General features: G+C 44.2%; 1 protein-coding gene across 10 annotated transcripts in view; it reads left to right on the top strand.

The window, feature by feature from the left end:
* The first annotated feature begins 273 nt into the window (after positions 1 to 273).
* The window catches only part of LOC147710249 (butyrophilin subfamily 3 member A3-like), a 192,360-nt gene continuing 175,348 nt past the window's right edge, over positions 274 to 17,285 (top strand). For all 10 annotated transcript variants that reach the window (XM_086920929.1, XM_086920938.1, XM_086920937.1 and 7 more), the window contains exons 1-2: positions 274 to 388; positions 16,940 to 17,016. In XM_086920929.1, the coding sequence (XP_086777055.1) occupies positions 16,941 to 17,016 (76 nt within the window). In that variant the 5' untranslated portion in view covers positions 274 to 388; position 16,940. The remainder of the gene's footprint in view (positions 389 to 16,939; positions 17,017 to 17,285) is intronic.

Raw genomic sequence — 17,285 nt, 5'->3', positions numbered from 1 at the left:
AGCATCCTAACTATGAGATAGACCCCATGAGCACATGACTAGCACGTGACCGGGGTGATGTCACAACACACGTGACACAACGCAGAAACAGCGGAACATCAAGGGCACAGTCATCCCTCGTTGTGAGGATACAAAATCTGTAATGAAGCCAGTGTGAACCTTCAGGGCGCCTGGCCACGGCCCAGCTGTGTATTTAACTCTGTTTTCTCTGAACAGCACTGTTTACCTTGCTACATGTGGAAATCACTATCAGGGCCTGAATTCAGACTTTGGTCCCTTGTCACTACTACGTATTCCAAAGAAGCTACAGCCTGGCCCCTCTTAGAAGACGTGTATTTGCTGCACCCGGTTACCTGAGAGCCCAGAGAGGTGCTTGTCTTGCAAGCAGGTTAGTAACCATTTATCAACATCCATTTCATGTCCTGCATATTTTCAAGCATTTCAACACACATATACAAATCTGTTGTGAAAATGGCATGAATCACTTTTGTCCCTCCCAGGCCATTCTGATGCCTTGTGTAAAGCATACCACAGAGCCAACTGCACCATGAGAAGCCCATTACACGCTGTGCCTGCAAAGCACTTCACCGTAGGCACTATAACAATAGTTTAAAACTGCTAGTAGTTACCAATCCGCAAATTCTTTATTTGGTCTTTCACAACCATAAAGCACACTACTAAAAATGTATAAAATATGCAATTACAAAAGTTAAAACAGTGTTTCAGAAAATGTCTTTCTCTTTTAAATTTTTACGTTAGTGCAAATTTCTATCGCATTTTTTAACTTTGTTCGCATTTTTTAGTGTCCACTTTTCGTAAAAGGTCATCTATGTAGACTAGGCTTATAGCTTCACCCCATGGCGAAATCAGGTTGTTTAATATTCCCCCCATCTAGCATTACACTACTAAAAAATGTATAAAATATGTCATATACAGAAATTAAAACAATATTTCAAAGAATTAATTCATTTTTTAATGTTTACAATTTTAGTGCAGACTTCCATCTCTTTTGTAACCTTATTCGCTTATATAGTATCCACTTTTCGTATAAGGTTGTCGAACAAAGTTAAAAACTTCACCCCTCGGCAGATTAGGATATTTGATGATCTCCACAGCCAACTGGTAGTTACAATCTGGATGGATACAGGCAGAGAGGAGACTTGGACCCGGCAGCAGTTAGAGCAACTGACGGTCTCTCTTCTAACAAGAATCAACAAAGCCAACTGGCCCGACTTTTGTCCTGTTCATGCGCATATTGACATAGATCACATACATGTACACCCATAGGGAGATAGCGACATCCATATATGTCAATATGGATATATAGCACACATATAGCAAAACACCTACACGTATAAATACACACATGGTGCAACACGCAGACTGAAACACACACAGTCCAGGCATACATGTATCAGTGCAAAAATGAGCTACAAATATCATGAGAAATTGAACACCAGCACCAGACATGCAGTCACCAATGCCCACAAACACTGTGAGGCTCAGAGGGAGAACACTATCAGACAAACACAGATCCACAACAAACATATTCTATCACAAATCATAGATGCAGGCTCACATAGCTAGCCAAGGTGACTGACGAAAAGAGGAATGGACAAACAGATGGCTTCTGGCTTCAACACCATGCAATGTTTAACTCATCCGTACATAAACATAAAAAGTCCATGGCCTCTCCTTTGTGGATGGGTATTGTTGCATATAAGGCAGAGGAGCACCATACATGAGGGAAGGCAGGGCGGTGGTTCTGAGGTGGGAGGTGGATGTGTATGTAATTGTGTTGTGTTTGTGTGAACATATCTGGCAGGCAGTGGAGCATTGCCTATGATTAAAAGGCAGTGGAGCACCATTCATGATTGAAGGCGGGAGGTGGTTCTGAGATGGGAGGTGGCTGTGTATGCAAGTGTGTGGTGTTTGTGTGAACCTGTCCAAAAGGCAGTGGAGCACTGTACATGATGGAAGGCAGGGAGATTGTTCTGGGATAGGAGGTGGCTGTGTATGTGAGTGTGGTGTTTGTGTGACTCTAGCCAAAAGTCAGTGGAGCACTGTACATGATGGAAAGCGGGGGGTAGCTTCTGAGATGGATGGTGGATGTGTATGTGAGTGTGTGGTGTTTGTGTGAACCTAGCCAAAAGACCATGGAGCACTGTACGTGGTCCAATGCAAGGAGGTAGTCCTGAGATGGGAGGTTGCGGTGTATGTAAGCGTGTGATATTTTTGTGATCATATCAGAAAGGCCAGAGGAGCACTGTACGTGATGGAAGGCAGGGAGGTTTATATGAGATGGGAGGTGGTTGTGTATGTGAGTGTGTGGTGTTTGTTTGAACCTTTCCGAAAGGCAGTCGAGCACCGTCCTTGATGAAAGGTGGGGAGGTGCTTCTGAGATGGGAGGTGGCTGTGTATGTGAGTGTGTGGTGTTTGTGTGACTCTTGCTGAAAGGCAGTGGAGCACTGTACGTGACGGAAGGCTTGGGGTGGCTTCTGAGATGGGAGGTGGATGTGTATGTGACTGTATGGTATTCGTGTGAACCTAGCCAAAAGGCAGTTGAGCACTGTACATGCCAGAGGCAGGTAGGTGGATGCTGAGATGAGAGTTGGCTGTGTATGTAAGTGTGTGGTGTTTGTGTGAACATATCAGAAAGGCAGTAGAACGTCCTATATGATGGAAGGCAGGGAGTTGGATCTTAGATGGTAGGTGTATGTGTATGTTAGTGTATGGTGTTTGTATGACTCTTGCTAAAAGGCAGTGGAGCACTGTACATGATTGAAGGCAGGGAGGTAGCTTATGGGATGGGAGATGGCTGTGTATGTGAGTGTGTGGTGTTTGTGTGACTCTTGCTGAAAGGCAGTGAAGCACTGTACATGATTGAAGGCAGGGAAGTGACTCTGGGATGAGGTGACTGTGTTTGTAAGTGAGTGGCATTTTTGTGACTCTAGCCAAAAGGCAGTGGAGCACTGTACGTGATGGAAGGCAGGGAGGTGCTTCTGGGATGGGAGGAAGCTGTTTATGCAAGGGTGTGCTGTTTGTGTGAATCTATCAGAAAGGCAGTGGAGCAAAATGCGATGCAGGAGGCACTACAAAATTCGTTTTATTAATTAAATAGTTTACTTACCTCCAATTATCCATACTCCGGTTTTTAGCATCCCCCACCCTGGCCCTCCCCCGCCCCGCCTTTCGCCCCACCGCAACTCCCTCCACGGGCCGCAGCTGCTAATGCAGCACTGTGATTGGTCTTATGCCGTGGATTGGCACTCAGCCATGGAATAGGAGCCTGAGCCTGTTCTCCATGCAGGCTGGATTGCAGGCTGTATAGAGAACAAGCGAAGTGCATACGACTGGTGCCGGCCAAACAGTCATTGTGCACTTGGAGTGGGCAAATCACTCCTCCCCTGCCCTGCGAGCAGAGCAGCCCCGCCGGCACTCAATGCAGCACGGAAACATAAAATGATAATAACTTTGCTATTATCATTTTATGTTTCCTTTATTTACACTACTCAAAAGCAGTGGGGCGACGCTCCTCCACCTTCGCAGAGGAGCCGCCATTGGCGGCAGTGTTGGAGGTGTTAGAGAATGGTGAAAGGTGCAGCCTAAAGTGAGGTGCAGAGCACCAAAAACATCTCAGAACCGCTAGATCAGGACTTGAGTCAAGACCAGCACCATCATTAAGGTCGGTCCAAAAGACAAAAAAAATGAGATCAGGGAAAATAAGGCCGACCCCGTGGCAGAAGGACTCCAGTAAAAGTGGGGATAAAAAAACACCCTTAAAAAACCAAAAAAGCCAACAAACCTGCGGAAGCCTGAAACACACAGGGAACCCCCTAATTTTGCCATTTTTTTCTCCATATTTCACAAAGCAGTGGGCAAAAAAAGCATGTGCACCAGATTCCATTTTCTTAAAGACCCTGGAACTGCAATTTATTTAATGCCAGAAGATGTAATTGGCATTCTAACCCCATTAGTCCTGAAGAGAATATCACATCCCAATCCCAACGAGAGCTGCAATTAAAAAACCAACATGACCAAGTGTGTTACAGCAATCAAGGCGCTGAGTAATCACACACTACTTTAAAGAAAGGAGCTGCCCTTACAAGCACCATCAAACCAACCCAAAAAACTACAACCATTTCAGCTCAGATTCATACCGAAAACCCATATAGGCTGGGGACAGCCTCTAGCTTTCGTTCGAGCTTCCGTTCAAGCCAGACCTCAACAGAAGCAATCAAGAGAGCCTTTCAGAGGATCACAAGCTTTATGAGGATAAAGAAGACATGAACAAAAGGATACATTCTCCAGAAACAATCTCAAACACAGAGGTGCTAAATCCACCCCACTCCATCCCGAGAGCCATTCTAAAAATAGAAGCATCTGGGGGGACCTAAGGATCTATGCAGACCCAGCAGGACAACCTTGAAAGAGCATGGCTGAGATCACTCACTCACTCAGCAAACGAGGACCATTCACAAGCTATAAGAGCCAAAACGATGCATCAGCTGGTCAGCGGCAAAGAACACAGCAGAAAAGAAGACCCCAACACACCGTCTGAAAACGTGGCGGGGATCTCCAATGATTGTTTAATTAAAAAAACACAGCAAGTCAGCCTGCCCCTCTCTTGACACTTCCAGCAGCACTCTCCTCCATCAACCAGACAAACCCACCAGACCTGAACCAAGAAGAAGCTCCTCCCATCGGATCAAAATCCACACACCAGAGGCAGCCCACAGGAGGGTAGCATCAGACTGACATTTTTACCACATTACTACATACGCTACAATCCTCAACAGAGGCACTCACAATGCAATCCTGCAAAAAAGACATTCAGATTGACCTAATGAACACCATAGCTTCCTGGGTTGTGGGAATCAACACCAAGCTAGAATAATCAACTGGTTTAATAACAAGAGTTCAAGCAATTCACTCGCCACCACAACTTGCCCATGTGGTCCTATCATCGATAAACTAAGCTTCCTTCCAGCAATATTAGAACAAATGTTACATTTCAAAAACAGGCAAACAGTTCGCTCACTAAGCCAGACAACTTGTTAAATACCTGCACAAAGCAACAAGGACTCCCCACAATCTCTACACAACATAAGGAACATTCAAAGGAACCCAAAAACAAGCAGGATAAAAAAGGGTTAGAGAGTAACCACTAGTAGAAAAAGCCATTCCAGAATAGTCTATAGCTCTTATGCACTCGAGAATACAAGAAAAGAGGGAAGGAAAAGCAAGAAACAAAATCACATGACAATCAAAACTACGGACATCAAAAGTATATTCGATATTTGGATCAACACTGGACGGCAATCGCAAGCCCGACTTACCCAACAATGCCAAGCGAACCAACAAAGAAATAAACACGTTGGAAGAACCCGGAGTATCCATAGCTGCCAAGGTTTCAGATTGCCATGTGTGACATTTTAAAAATTTGAGTGAAATTATGAGTGACATTTCAACGACTATGAGTGACACTTTCTCGCGAGCAAAAATCAAGCATTTAAATATAAGAAACTAGCAGCGCGCCCCAGCGTTGCCCGGGGCAGAAGGGGGCTGGGGGCAGAATTTGTTGCCCGGGGCAGAAGGGGGCTGGGTGCAGCATTTGAGGCTTTGAAAAATGTCGAATTTAACTGAAAAATCTGCTCTTGCAGAATGTGGGGGAGCACTACGGCAAGCAGCAGCTTAATATAACGCTGGCATCCGATTTATATATATATAGATATATTTTAAAAGCGTACCACCTCCAGAACTCCGGAGATTTGACAAATGACGCACCAGAGGATAGCACAATTCCACTTTATTGTGCCCACAACAATGCGTTTCAGCGATGCCTTTTTCAAATTTGGTGACCTGCGCCCAACTCTCCGTAAAAATAAAGGTCAAGATGCATAGAAACTGAAAACATACTACACCATTCTGCATCATGTGTTACAATTCAATTCATACATTGCAATAAAGTTTTAAATAAACATTGTAATATTTTCAATTAATCCAGGATATCATTATATATGTCCATCATTGCGGGAAAAAATGTGAAATAATTTCAAAAGCGCATCCTGCATAAATAAAAGTTTCACATTTGATCTTGCGAAAACCTTTAACGTTAGCTGATATATGTACACAAGTCTCCTATTAGCGCAAGTGTTTACCTGTGGCCCCATATCTCCTAATTAAATAAAGGAGTTACAGAAAATACCTCCACACTGATACGCGGGGGCATTTATGTATGTTCTCCCGAATCCCATATGGTGACGCTCTCAAGATGAGCGTATGATAGCTTCGATAGATCAATTCAATAAAGTTGTATTATTTCAAAATAATCAAACACGGGTATTGTACCCTAATTGATCCAAAAGATTCCATTAGTTCATTCCAACGAATCACATAATAAAGAGAGAGAACCACTGTAGATGGGTAATGTACCCTCAATTCAACACATGGATACATGTCCCTTCATGTAAAAGCATGTAGATACAGTTCATCATGGCATAATGTAATCAGCAAAGTTGTCAAGATGCACTTGAAATTTTATATATACTTGGAGGGTAATGTACCCTTATTGCACATATCTCCCCGTCAACAACACTCAATATATTTCTGTATTGGCATCTCTATTATATTCGGAGTGTGGGTACAGGTACATCAGTGTCAGTGGTCAAAAAAGTTAAGTGAAAAGAAGGCGTTAAATAAATACAAAAAGAAAGAAAGAGAAGTGCTTAATAAGGAGGAGGTGATACTAATAATGTATTAGACGGGGCATGACAAAATTGCAGGACCTATTCTGATAGTTTCAGTATATCCGATATGAAAGGAACGGATCACAGCAGTGTATCCCATTCTATCTTCCCCCCGTTCTCCCCTCACGCTCCCCAGGCCTCATCGTTTGAACTACTGAATTACAATACATCTCATGATCTTACTCTAGCCTCCTGTAATGTAAACATCACTGGCGGGCAACTGGTCATTATTGTTATTGTGTCAAGTCAGAAATCACAAAAGCAGGCCACGTCTGCCTCCTTGTGGAAGTTTTTGGTAAAACACGCAGCCTGAGACACTTTCGGAAGATTATTTGCACAATAACTGTACGGGCATTATAACTCGGTATGACTTTAAGTTATTCAAGTGTTGCTCTACGGCATTATAACTCGGTATTATAATGCCGTAGAGCAACACTTGATTAACTTAAAGTCATACCGAGTTATAATGCCATAGAGCAACACTTGAACAGAAGGGGCGCCTTACCTGCCAGCAGTCTGTCCATAGAGACGCAACAGTGCCTGCCATTGCAAACGCGCCTGTCCTCCGCTCTTCCTGCCGCTCTCCCCCACGCTCCCGATGTCATCACGTAGACGTCACGGCCGGCGCTACTTGCAAGGGACTACTTTATTTTTATTTCTAAATTTTTAAACAACGTATATTTTTTATTTTTATGTAGCCTATGTCCTTCTGCTTGCCCTGAGGTTTTCTAAGATGTCTTGGGTGTATGGATTGGTGGTGTACTTTTCGAGTTTACCTGGCTCAAAGGACACAGTTCTCTCTTTATAATAGTAGTATAGATTACAGCCAATTGAGCAACAAGAAACTCCAAGAACTACTTAAAACTGTTGCAGAGCACCAGCAATGGAAGGAGACTAATCCTATTTCTCCCTCCTGTAACCGGGCTGTACTTTAAACAAATGCATTTTGTTTGCTTTAGACACTTGCACGAGTGCCACCATGATTGCCTACGTAACGTTTTGTTCTTGTGCTGTTGAGAGTGTGTCTGCCATTTATTGCAGTATTATCCTTCTACCTGTGTCCAGGTACTCTTTTGTAACATGCACACACTTCACTTGACTTTTCCCTTGTAACACACTTTGCTACCTCATACATTTTTGTTTGCTTCAGATTGCACAAGTGCCACTCTGGCACGATTGCCGCATTTCTTCTTTGTGTTTGAGTGCTTGCTGTCTGCCATTTAGAACAGTATTATAGGCTCTATTTGTTACTTTGCACGCTATTTGCACGCATGCCACTTTTTCCTCCAGTAATGCACCGCGTTTGCTGTGTATTTTTGTTTGCTCACGATTGTCACTTTATTTGCCTCATGTAATAAATTAACGTTTGCTATAAATTGTGTAATATTTGTTGTATTGTAATTTTCTCATGTCAGAGTCACTCAGTACTGATGACGTCGGCGCCCCTCGTAAAGTCCGGCGCTAAATGCATAACATAATACAAAATAAAACCATGATACCATTACCATGATAAACACCGGCTGACACTTACTTAGTGGTAGTAGTGAGCTGCAGTGCTTCAGGGCTGGGCTGGGCTGTGCTGCCGCCGGCGCGGTCGCGCTCGCAGCTTTCCTGGTGGCCAGAGCGGTGTCGCCGCGGGGTCAGCTGAGCTGCCACAGTCTGCAGATGTGTTTTAGCGGGGGGGCTGCACAGGGGGCCGTGGCGGGTGGCCATGATGCTTGAGAGTGTGCACCGCAACCTGCCTGCACTCTCTATCACCCGCTGCTTCTGTGAACTAGTTCCTGCTTCCTCCGAACGTGACACCGGCCCAGGCCGGCACATTCGAATACTGGCGGCCCCTGTGGTGCGCGGCACCAGTGATTGACAGCTCTGAGGCTGTATCGACTGAGCGGGCAGGCCGGGCGCCGGCCGGCCCCCCTGCAGACTGCACAAATCGCTGCATTCTCTAGTTTCCAGGGCAAGAGGAACAGAGTCGTAGGACTCGGACTCTGGCAGGCAGAGCAGAGATACATTGTAGCGCGGCGCCGCTCACGAGCTCAGAGAGCTCAGCTGCAGTGTCTGGTTTCTGTTTAGGCACTAGTCGGGCAAAGCAGCAGTCTCAGAACTCAGAGCCCAGGCACACAGGAGCTGCTGGCGCGCTGGCAGCACAGGTGGCAAAATGCGTGACAAATGCATTCAGTGCGGTGATGCGGATCACCGCACTGAAATGCGTGAGTGTCACACCTGTTGCGTGACGCTTGGCAGGACTGAGTATCTCAAGGGTCAGGAAGGGATCTTTCACAAACAAAAAACTCGAACAACTGGACAAAACAAAATACAGTGACAAGTACCTCCGAAACAGCAGCAAATGAGGACCCCAATGAAATCCTACCTGCTGAGGTCACTGCCAACGGAAACCTGAAAACACTTTTTAGTCAAAAAAACGGCGTGCAAAAGGGAAAAAGTATTTGCCGATCGAAATCCTTCAAAAAAAGAATGCTCATTGAGAAACAGACAAGATTTTACTTCCAACATCTCCCAAGTCTCTCAGCCTGCAGGACCTACTATTTGGGCGACCTTCAAAAATGCACAAGAATTATACCCAGAAGCCAGAACGTCCTAATCAGGCCTGGAGTGCGGCCACGGCCATCCAAGGAAACAAGAAGCTGACATCCCTGAACCGCCCTGGACGCAGGCCGGCACAGCAAAGGACAGTACGAATCCACAAGAGGGCCTTCGGCTCACCATCCACAACTCCAAAACTAAGAACCTTCTAGAAGTCACTCCGCGTCCATATTAAAAGCAAGAAACTCCTTCCAACAACCCGTAACACAAGAAATAATCCTGAAACCAAAGTATGAATCGCGGGTCCGCACGACATATTCAGAATTCTTCCCATTGGAAGACCAAAAAATATAAGGATACACCCGCACAACTTGGCAAACAGAAGAAATAGTGCTTCGTGTTCTGGAATCATGCTCTAGTATTCGAAACACGGGGCATAAAACTAATTAATACACCGAAGTATGAATAAACTATCATGCCTGCAAATTGCTTTAATGCGTGGAATCACTTGCCATCTAGGCTAGGCTAAAAAAAAGAGTCCGAGGTGAACCAAGAAACATTGCACTAACTGCAAAAACAGATAACGTAAATAACACGTATATTAACAAACAATCGGACAGTGAATACTCTTGTATTAAACAATGAACAAGCAGAAAAGATACATTCTCATTTTTATTATGGATATCAAACCTTTAAGAACTAGATACATCAAAAATTATTCATACATACATCAAGAAAGTACAATAAACATAAGCCACTCCAAGACAAACGTTGTCACCGTCACTGATCACCAACTTCCACGCATACCATATTCATAGCACAAACAGTTAACACATTCTAAAAGCAACACAGAACACAGTGTGGGAGAACTCTGCTTTTCAACAAACGCTTATAGACCTTGGCAGACTCCTTGCCAGCGTTTGTCTGCAGCGCTAGGGCGCCTCAGGGTAGCTACCGCGCTTTACAAATGGTCTTTTCATTTCATTTCATTTCATAGAGTGTACACAATGAAGCCTAAACTATGATGTCTGCTTGTATGGGAGTAGGTCGGCCTCAGTATCTTTAGAACCTGTTTATAATAAACTAGCGGCCCGTCCCGACGTTGTCCGGGTAAAAAAAGGCTAGGCAGCAATGGTTTTAGTATCATTGTACATTCGTCCCACATGATAAGAGAAGCATTTTGAAGCAGTGTCCCCAAAGGTCCGTTTTTCCGAATAGAGCATATTGAATCCCTTTCAAGGGAAACTGTTAAAGGCAGTTCAAAGGTAGAATGTGCTCTTTTCCCAGCTGTTTGCAAAGTGGCAGCTATTCCAGATGAAGCAACAGCTAGAGCCAAATTCCCAGAAGATCAAACTTTGGCAAGTATGAGGTTGATTAGGTAAGTCTTTCCTGTGTCACTGGGGGCGTCTATGAACAATAGTTTGCCTTGCTTCTTTTCAAGACTATCAACTATGGTGTTGTAGGCGAGTTGTTGATCGGGAACTAAGTTAGGCAAGTGTTGAGCAAGGTAGTTATTTAGCTCTGGAATATTGTGTGCGGTAGCGATATTGTGGTATCCAGTTAGGTTAGTTCGGACCGCTGGCGGCAGGCTGAAATCTTGTTAGGAATTCTCGCTTAATAGATACAGTAAGTCTTCAATTTCTATAAATCCTTGGTTTATGATTTCATTGTTGATAGCAGCCCGTGCCGACGTTGTCCGGGTATGAATTGTTGCCGGCCAGTAGTATATTGTTTTGTAGGATTTCATTTTGATAGCATTTCTTATCTGTGACAGGCCTGTGAAACGCTCCGATTCACAGTGCACTGCTGATGCACTTATGAGTGCGCGTTCAGTAGTGTGTGAACTCGAGTTTCCCTACTTTATATTTCTTTGCAATATTATATAGCGCAAACTCAACAACATGGCATGAGCACAATTTACATTACAGAAGAACACATTCATTTGGGGTAGGCACGGGGAGACAAAGCGATTTGCCTGGAATCACAGGATGTTGAGCTGATGCCGAGATTCGAACGTAGCTCCCCAGCTCTAAAGTTCGCAATTCTAGAACTTGTGGCGGGAGGTGTGTCTAAAAGTGTATGTTGGTGCTGGCCATCAATGAGAGAGACCTGTGCATTTTTCAAATGGGTGGTGAAAAAATATGAGTATGTTGCTGGAGATGTGGGCCGCCGTGCCACCAATGTACTTACTGGGGGAGGGTAAACACCGATTATTCCGCAACGTTCTTTCCGCATACCATCACTCCGCATACTTTCATTACGAAAGTACCATGACTCCGCAATGCCATTATAACGCATGGCATTACATTTTATATGCTTTTACTATGCATACATTTACAACAAAATTAGTTGTAAATGCATGAATGGTAAAAGCATGGTTTTTTTTAATGTTTGGATAAGGCAAGTATGGGGATCGGGGTATATGTTTTGGGGTACTGAGGTATATGTTTTGGGGTGTTTGGGTATTTTAAGGGTTCAGATATAGTTTTGGGTTATGGGGTACAGGGGTAGTTTTAGGGTTTAGGGATAGGTATGGGTTTTGGGGTACAGGGGTATTTTTAGGGTTCAGGGCTAGGTTTGGGTTTTGGGGTATAGGGGTATTTTTAGGGTTCAGGGGTAGGTTTGGGTTTTGGGGTACAGGGGTATTTTAAGGGTTCAGGGCTAGGTTTTGGGGTACAGGGGTATTTTTAGGGTTCAGGGGTAGGTTTGGGTTTTGGGGTACAGGGGTATTTTTAGGGTTTAGGGCTAGGTTTGGGTTTTGGGGTACAGGGGTATTTTTAGGGTTCAGGGCTAGGTTTGGGTTTTGGGGTACAGGGGTATTTTTAAGGTTCAGGGGTATGTTTGGGTTTTGGGGTACAGGGGTATTTTTAGGGTTCAGGGCTAGGTTTGAGTTTTGGGGTACAGAGGTATTTTAGGGTTCAGGGCTAGGTTTGAGTTTTGGGGTACAGAGGTATTTTAGGGTTCAGGGGTAGGTTTGGGTTTTGGGGTACAGGGGCATTTTTAGGGTTCAGGGCTAGGTTTGGGTTTTTGGGTACAGGGGTATTTTTAGGGTTCAGGGCTAGGTTTGGGTTTTGGGGTACAGGGGTATTTTTAGGGTTCAGAGTTTGGGTTTTGGGGTACAGGGGTATTTTTAGGGTTCAGGGTTTGGGTTTTGGGGTACAAGGGTATTTTTAGGGTTCAGGGGTAGGTTTGGGTTTTGGGGTACAGGGGTATTTTTAGGGTTCAGGGCTAGGTTTGAGTTTTGGGGTACAAAGGTATTTTAGGGTTCAGGGCTAGGTTTGAGTTTTGGGGTACAGAGGTATTTTAGGGTTCAGGGGTAGGTTTGGGTTTTGGGGTACAGGGGCATTTTTAGGGTTCAGGGCTAGGTTTGGGTTTTGGGGTACAGGGGTATTTTTAGGGTTCAGGGCTAGGTTTGGGTTTTGGGGTACAGGGGTATTTTTAGGGTTCAGGGGTAGGTTTGGGTTTTGGGGTACAGGGGTATTTTAAGGGTTCAGGGCTAGGTTTGGGTTTTGGGGTACAGTAGTATTTTTAGTGTTCAGGGCTAGGTTTGGGTTTTGGGGTACAGGGGTATTTTTAGGGTTCAGGGGTAGGTTTGGGTTTTGAGGTACAAGGGTATTTATAGGGTTCAGGGCTAGGTTTGGGTTTTGGGGTATAGGGGTATTTCTAGGGTTTAGGGATAGGTTTGGGTTTTGGGGTACAGTGTGTATTTATAGGGTTAAGATGCGTTAGTGTTTAAGGGTGTTGGGGTATTTTAAGAGTAAGGTGGGTTATGATCATGGGGTGCAGGGGTATTTAAAGGGAGCAGGGTGGGATTAGCACACAATATGAGGCATGGCCACACGCCCCCAGTGTTTGTCAAGCCCCCAGCACACGCCTCCAGCACCCGCCCACAGCACAACGCAGACACGCCCACAAGGGACTACTTTGCTGGCACGGTTCTTTTACCTTTTAAATGTATATGGTGGGCGTCTGTATAGCCTATGTCCTTCTGCAGCATCTGCCCTTTCCAACGCTGTATTGGGTGTTGTGATTGGCGCTGTGGTTCCCGAGTTTACCTTGCCTAAAGCTGCAAGTTCTCTCTTTATAATAGTAGTATAGATGGAGGTTATGCTCAATATTGTTATTTCATAAAGATAGGGCATGATAACATCAATATCCTAAGCAAATACACTTCTAAATGACTTATTAGTTTGTTGATACAGCAGATGTAATGTATGGTGGTTTTATCTTGGTGGCCTCCACAATATGCGCTGACGCGCATGTCGGTAATGACCCACCAATGAGGTCGCCCTTTCATCGTGGCAATAGAAACATGGGGGGTGAGGGAATTTTGGTGTCAACAAGACCCGTCAGAATCGCAACTGAATTGCAGACTGATAAAATATCTAAAACCGCACGACCTCATGGTAAGAATAACACATTAGTAACACCTTATGCACAATATAACACAGTATAATACCAAACCAACCTCCCAGGCACCAAGACTATTTGCACAATTTATTAATTTGAGAAGAAAGGTAACTTTATTATATTATGTAGAAATGATTTTAAAGAGTAGATTTTTACTCACAGGTGTTACTAAGTATCACTTGTACTTATGTGTAACTGTGCACAAATTGTTAAGGTTTTAATTAAGCAATCAGTAAAAATGTACTTGCTTACTTCCTAGCTGCAGAGGATAGAGGTGCAGCAATATATAAGGTGTCAGAGAATGGTGAAAGGTGCTGCTGAACAAGTGGTACAGGTGCAGGGAAAGAGGTGCCGAGAATAGGAGGTGCAAGTGCAGCAGTGTGGGAGGTGTCAGAGATTGGTGAAAGGTGCAGCAGCAGGTGCAGCATAGAGAGAGGTGCAGAGGATAGGAGGTGCAGCAGTATGGGAGGTGTCAGAGAATGGTGAAAGGTGCAGCAGCAGGTGCAATGTAAAGAGAGGGGCCGAGTACAGAAGGTGCAGCAGTATAGGAGGTATCACACAAAGGTGCAGCAGTATCAGAGGTGTCAGAGAATGGTGCTCTTCCTCCAGCCGTGGTCTTGTGGATCCGTAGGTTGGGTGCCAGGGCCAGTTAGCCAGAGCGGAGAGGTCTGGTGGGAGTGCTGAAGGAAAGCCGATGGTTGAGGTACGCAGGTCCAGCGTTGTGGAGGGCCTTGTGTGCTTGCGCAAGGAACTTGAAGGTAATTTGTTAGTTGATGGGTAGCCAGTGAAAGTCTCTCAGGTGGCCGGTGATGTGGCTACGGTGTGGGAAGTTCAGGATGAGTCTGGCGGAGGTGTTCTGGTTGTTCTGCAGTTTCTGTTGGAGTCCCTGAGTGGTGCCGGTGTAGAGTGCATTGACGAAGTCTGGTTCGCTGAAGACGAGCGCATGGGTGACCTTTTTCTGGACTCTGTGGGGATCCACTTAAAAATCTTATGAGGGAGGCAGAGCGTGTGGAAGCAGGAGGATGAAACAGAGTTGATTTGGTGTTCATTGAGAGCAATGAGTCCAGGATGATGACAAAGCCTTACTGCTGCACTGACATGCATCAAAATAAAAGGGCAGGAATGCACAGTATCTACAAGATACAGCACATTCCTGTCCTTCTCACCTGCGCCAGTGCACAAACAGCAGTGGTGCACCAGCGCAGACACCATTGTGTCATTTTGCAAGTGTGGCTGTGCTAAGGAAATTATTGTTTTGTGCAGGAAGGGACACCTTACTGCACAAAAACTATCATTAAAGGCATTTTCAGCTTTCTATGTGTGCTAAAGAATGCAGCATGCATAGAAAGAGGAAGAAAAAAAGGAAAAAATAAAAGTACGTCTGTTCTTTGCAACTCCTTACTCCTCCCTTGGGGAGGAATAGGATTCTCACGCATTACCGGGGTTTACAAAAATGTTTAAATCTAAGAATGCAACATGTTCCATGGATGGTGCTCGGGAACACCCACAGCAACACCCATGAAACACACCTTACATGCAGAGTAATCCGTGAAAGGGGGTCATATTTACAAGGCCATAAAAAGTAATGCAGGGCGATTTTACAAGGCCTTGTAAATATGGGGAAACCCAATATGCTGCTGGTGCGTCAATAAAAGTGATTTCCTGGTGGCCAAATGGGCTTGTAAATAAACCCCACATTATTTCATTTCTGCATCACAATATTTTTGTTTCATAATATTTTTTTACATATATTTCTATGTCTCAATCTTTTTTTAATCACTGTTATTTCCAAATACCCTGAAAGAGTGAAGCCTTTGTGTGACCTAATTTCTCCCACGTTTTAATCTAAACAATGACTGAGCACACACTGAGATATTCCATGCTCTACAAGCAGACATGCTTGAAACTATAAATGCACAAACTATGGAGAACAAAACCAAGCTAGTTATCATAGTCATACCCAGTCACTACTGTTACACCCACATGTCTTAGATCGAAGGACAGACTTTCCCTATTTCTTACAAGTCTCACTTGTATTCCTTAGCCGAAGCATGTTTTGCTTTCATTGAAAAAGTCATTGCAGCTGTGCAAACAGCTATTTTGATAGAGTGCTTTTAGGCACGAGGAGATCATTGTTGTTTCTCCCATACCAGCACTAGAGGAGGCCGACCAAGGCATGAATTCCTACAGCTTGCACCCTACACCACAGTGTGTTAAGTGCACAGGATGTTAAGTGTCAGTATGATCCACCTCTTCATACCCAAGCTTTCTCACAACAGGAATAAGATGTTGCTCCAACTCTAGTTACCCATCGAGTCTTACCAGAGCATATGTTATGTGTATGGTTTTGCCAACAAAAGGAACAAAATCACAGACTGGTAACAAAGGAGAAAGTCACTTTCTTTAAGTTTATACTCCTGGTCTCGCTAACATGCTGTTGAAATAAATAGTTTATCTTTCCAAATTATATTCTTTGAATGCCTTGCTGCATGGAGCAATGGGGGTTTATGCAGAGGTGACTAATGGAAGTACTATACAGTTTTGTGAAGAGATCTATGTAACATGCATTCACTTGTAAGATCTACTGCTGATTTTTGTGGAACTGGAGAGAATATTTATCCTGAGCATGTGAAATATACACAGTGAAAAAAACAGATAACCAGAGTATTTTGCTTGATAAAGATCAATATGCCTGCACTCAGACGATGAGAAAAATGTAATTTATGGCTAGAGAGTTGAACATAGGCCCACTGGAGAGGACCCGCACCTTGTACGTGTTGTTATTGTTGAACTGTAATCAGTGTAATAATCAATACACAGTTTAGAACATAGTTAATGCTAAGAGTGACAGTGAACTGTTCAAGCAAAATAGTAGAAGTGAAGTTAGTAGCTTATTGGGGAGCTCTGTCCCAGACATAAGATTATCTGTTCTGAATGAGTTTCTTTCTCTGTTCATTTTGTCAAGTTGTTAAGACATTGCATAAATTAATACGTCATATTTTGTTACATTTTTCATTTTGTAAATTTCATGAACAAATGTACTTTTAGTGGAAAGATTAATTTGGAAACCCACACATGTCTCCCATGGTCAAGCATGCACATGGCAATTCATAGCAAATAATGCAGTCTTCTACATACAAACTTTAATGAGACATAGTTATTTCAGTCACTACAGTGTTTTGTTCCTCACTGTTGTCTCTATAAGTAACTTGTGGGATTTGTTCTCCTTTTCACAGAATGATGGCACTCCCGTGCCTGCCACGACTCCTCCCATTGCTGCTGCTGTGTCTGTACCATGAAACATCTGTTTCAGGTAAGAAAACAGCTCTGGATTCTTACTTTATAATTGTGGGCCTTATTTAAACAAGGCCCTCAGGACTAAGGTGGACTTCATCCCTCAAGCAGCAGTGTGCCAGGAGGCGTATTTGCAGAGTGGTGGAGAAAGGAGTGTGGCCTCTGACCACCTCTCAGCAATCTGGCTGCATAGGACTTACTGGAGGTAACAGGAGGGCTAGTCGGTCCCCAAGGACCCTCAAGAGCCAAGGGGACTTCATCCCCCAAATAGTTGTGTGCCAGAGGGCA

Source organism: Lissotriton vulgaris, chromosome 5, assembly GCF_964263255.1.
Source record: "Lissotriton vulgaris chromosome 5, aLisVul1.2, whole genome shotgun sequence".
In the NCBI taxonomy this organism is placed as follows: Eukaryota; Metazoa; Chordata; class Amphibia; order Caudata; family Salamandridae; genus Lissotriton; species Lissotriton vulgaris.
Note: the sequence above shows the minus strand (reverse complement) of the source record. Positions and strands in the feature narration are given on the sequence as shown.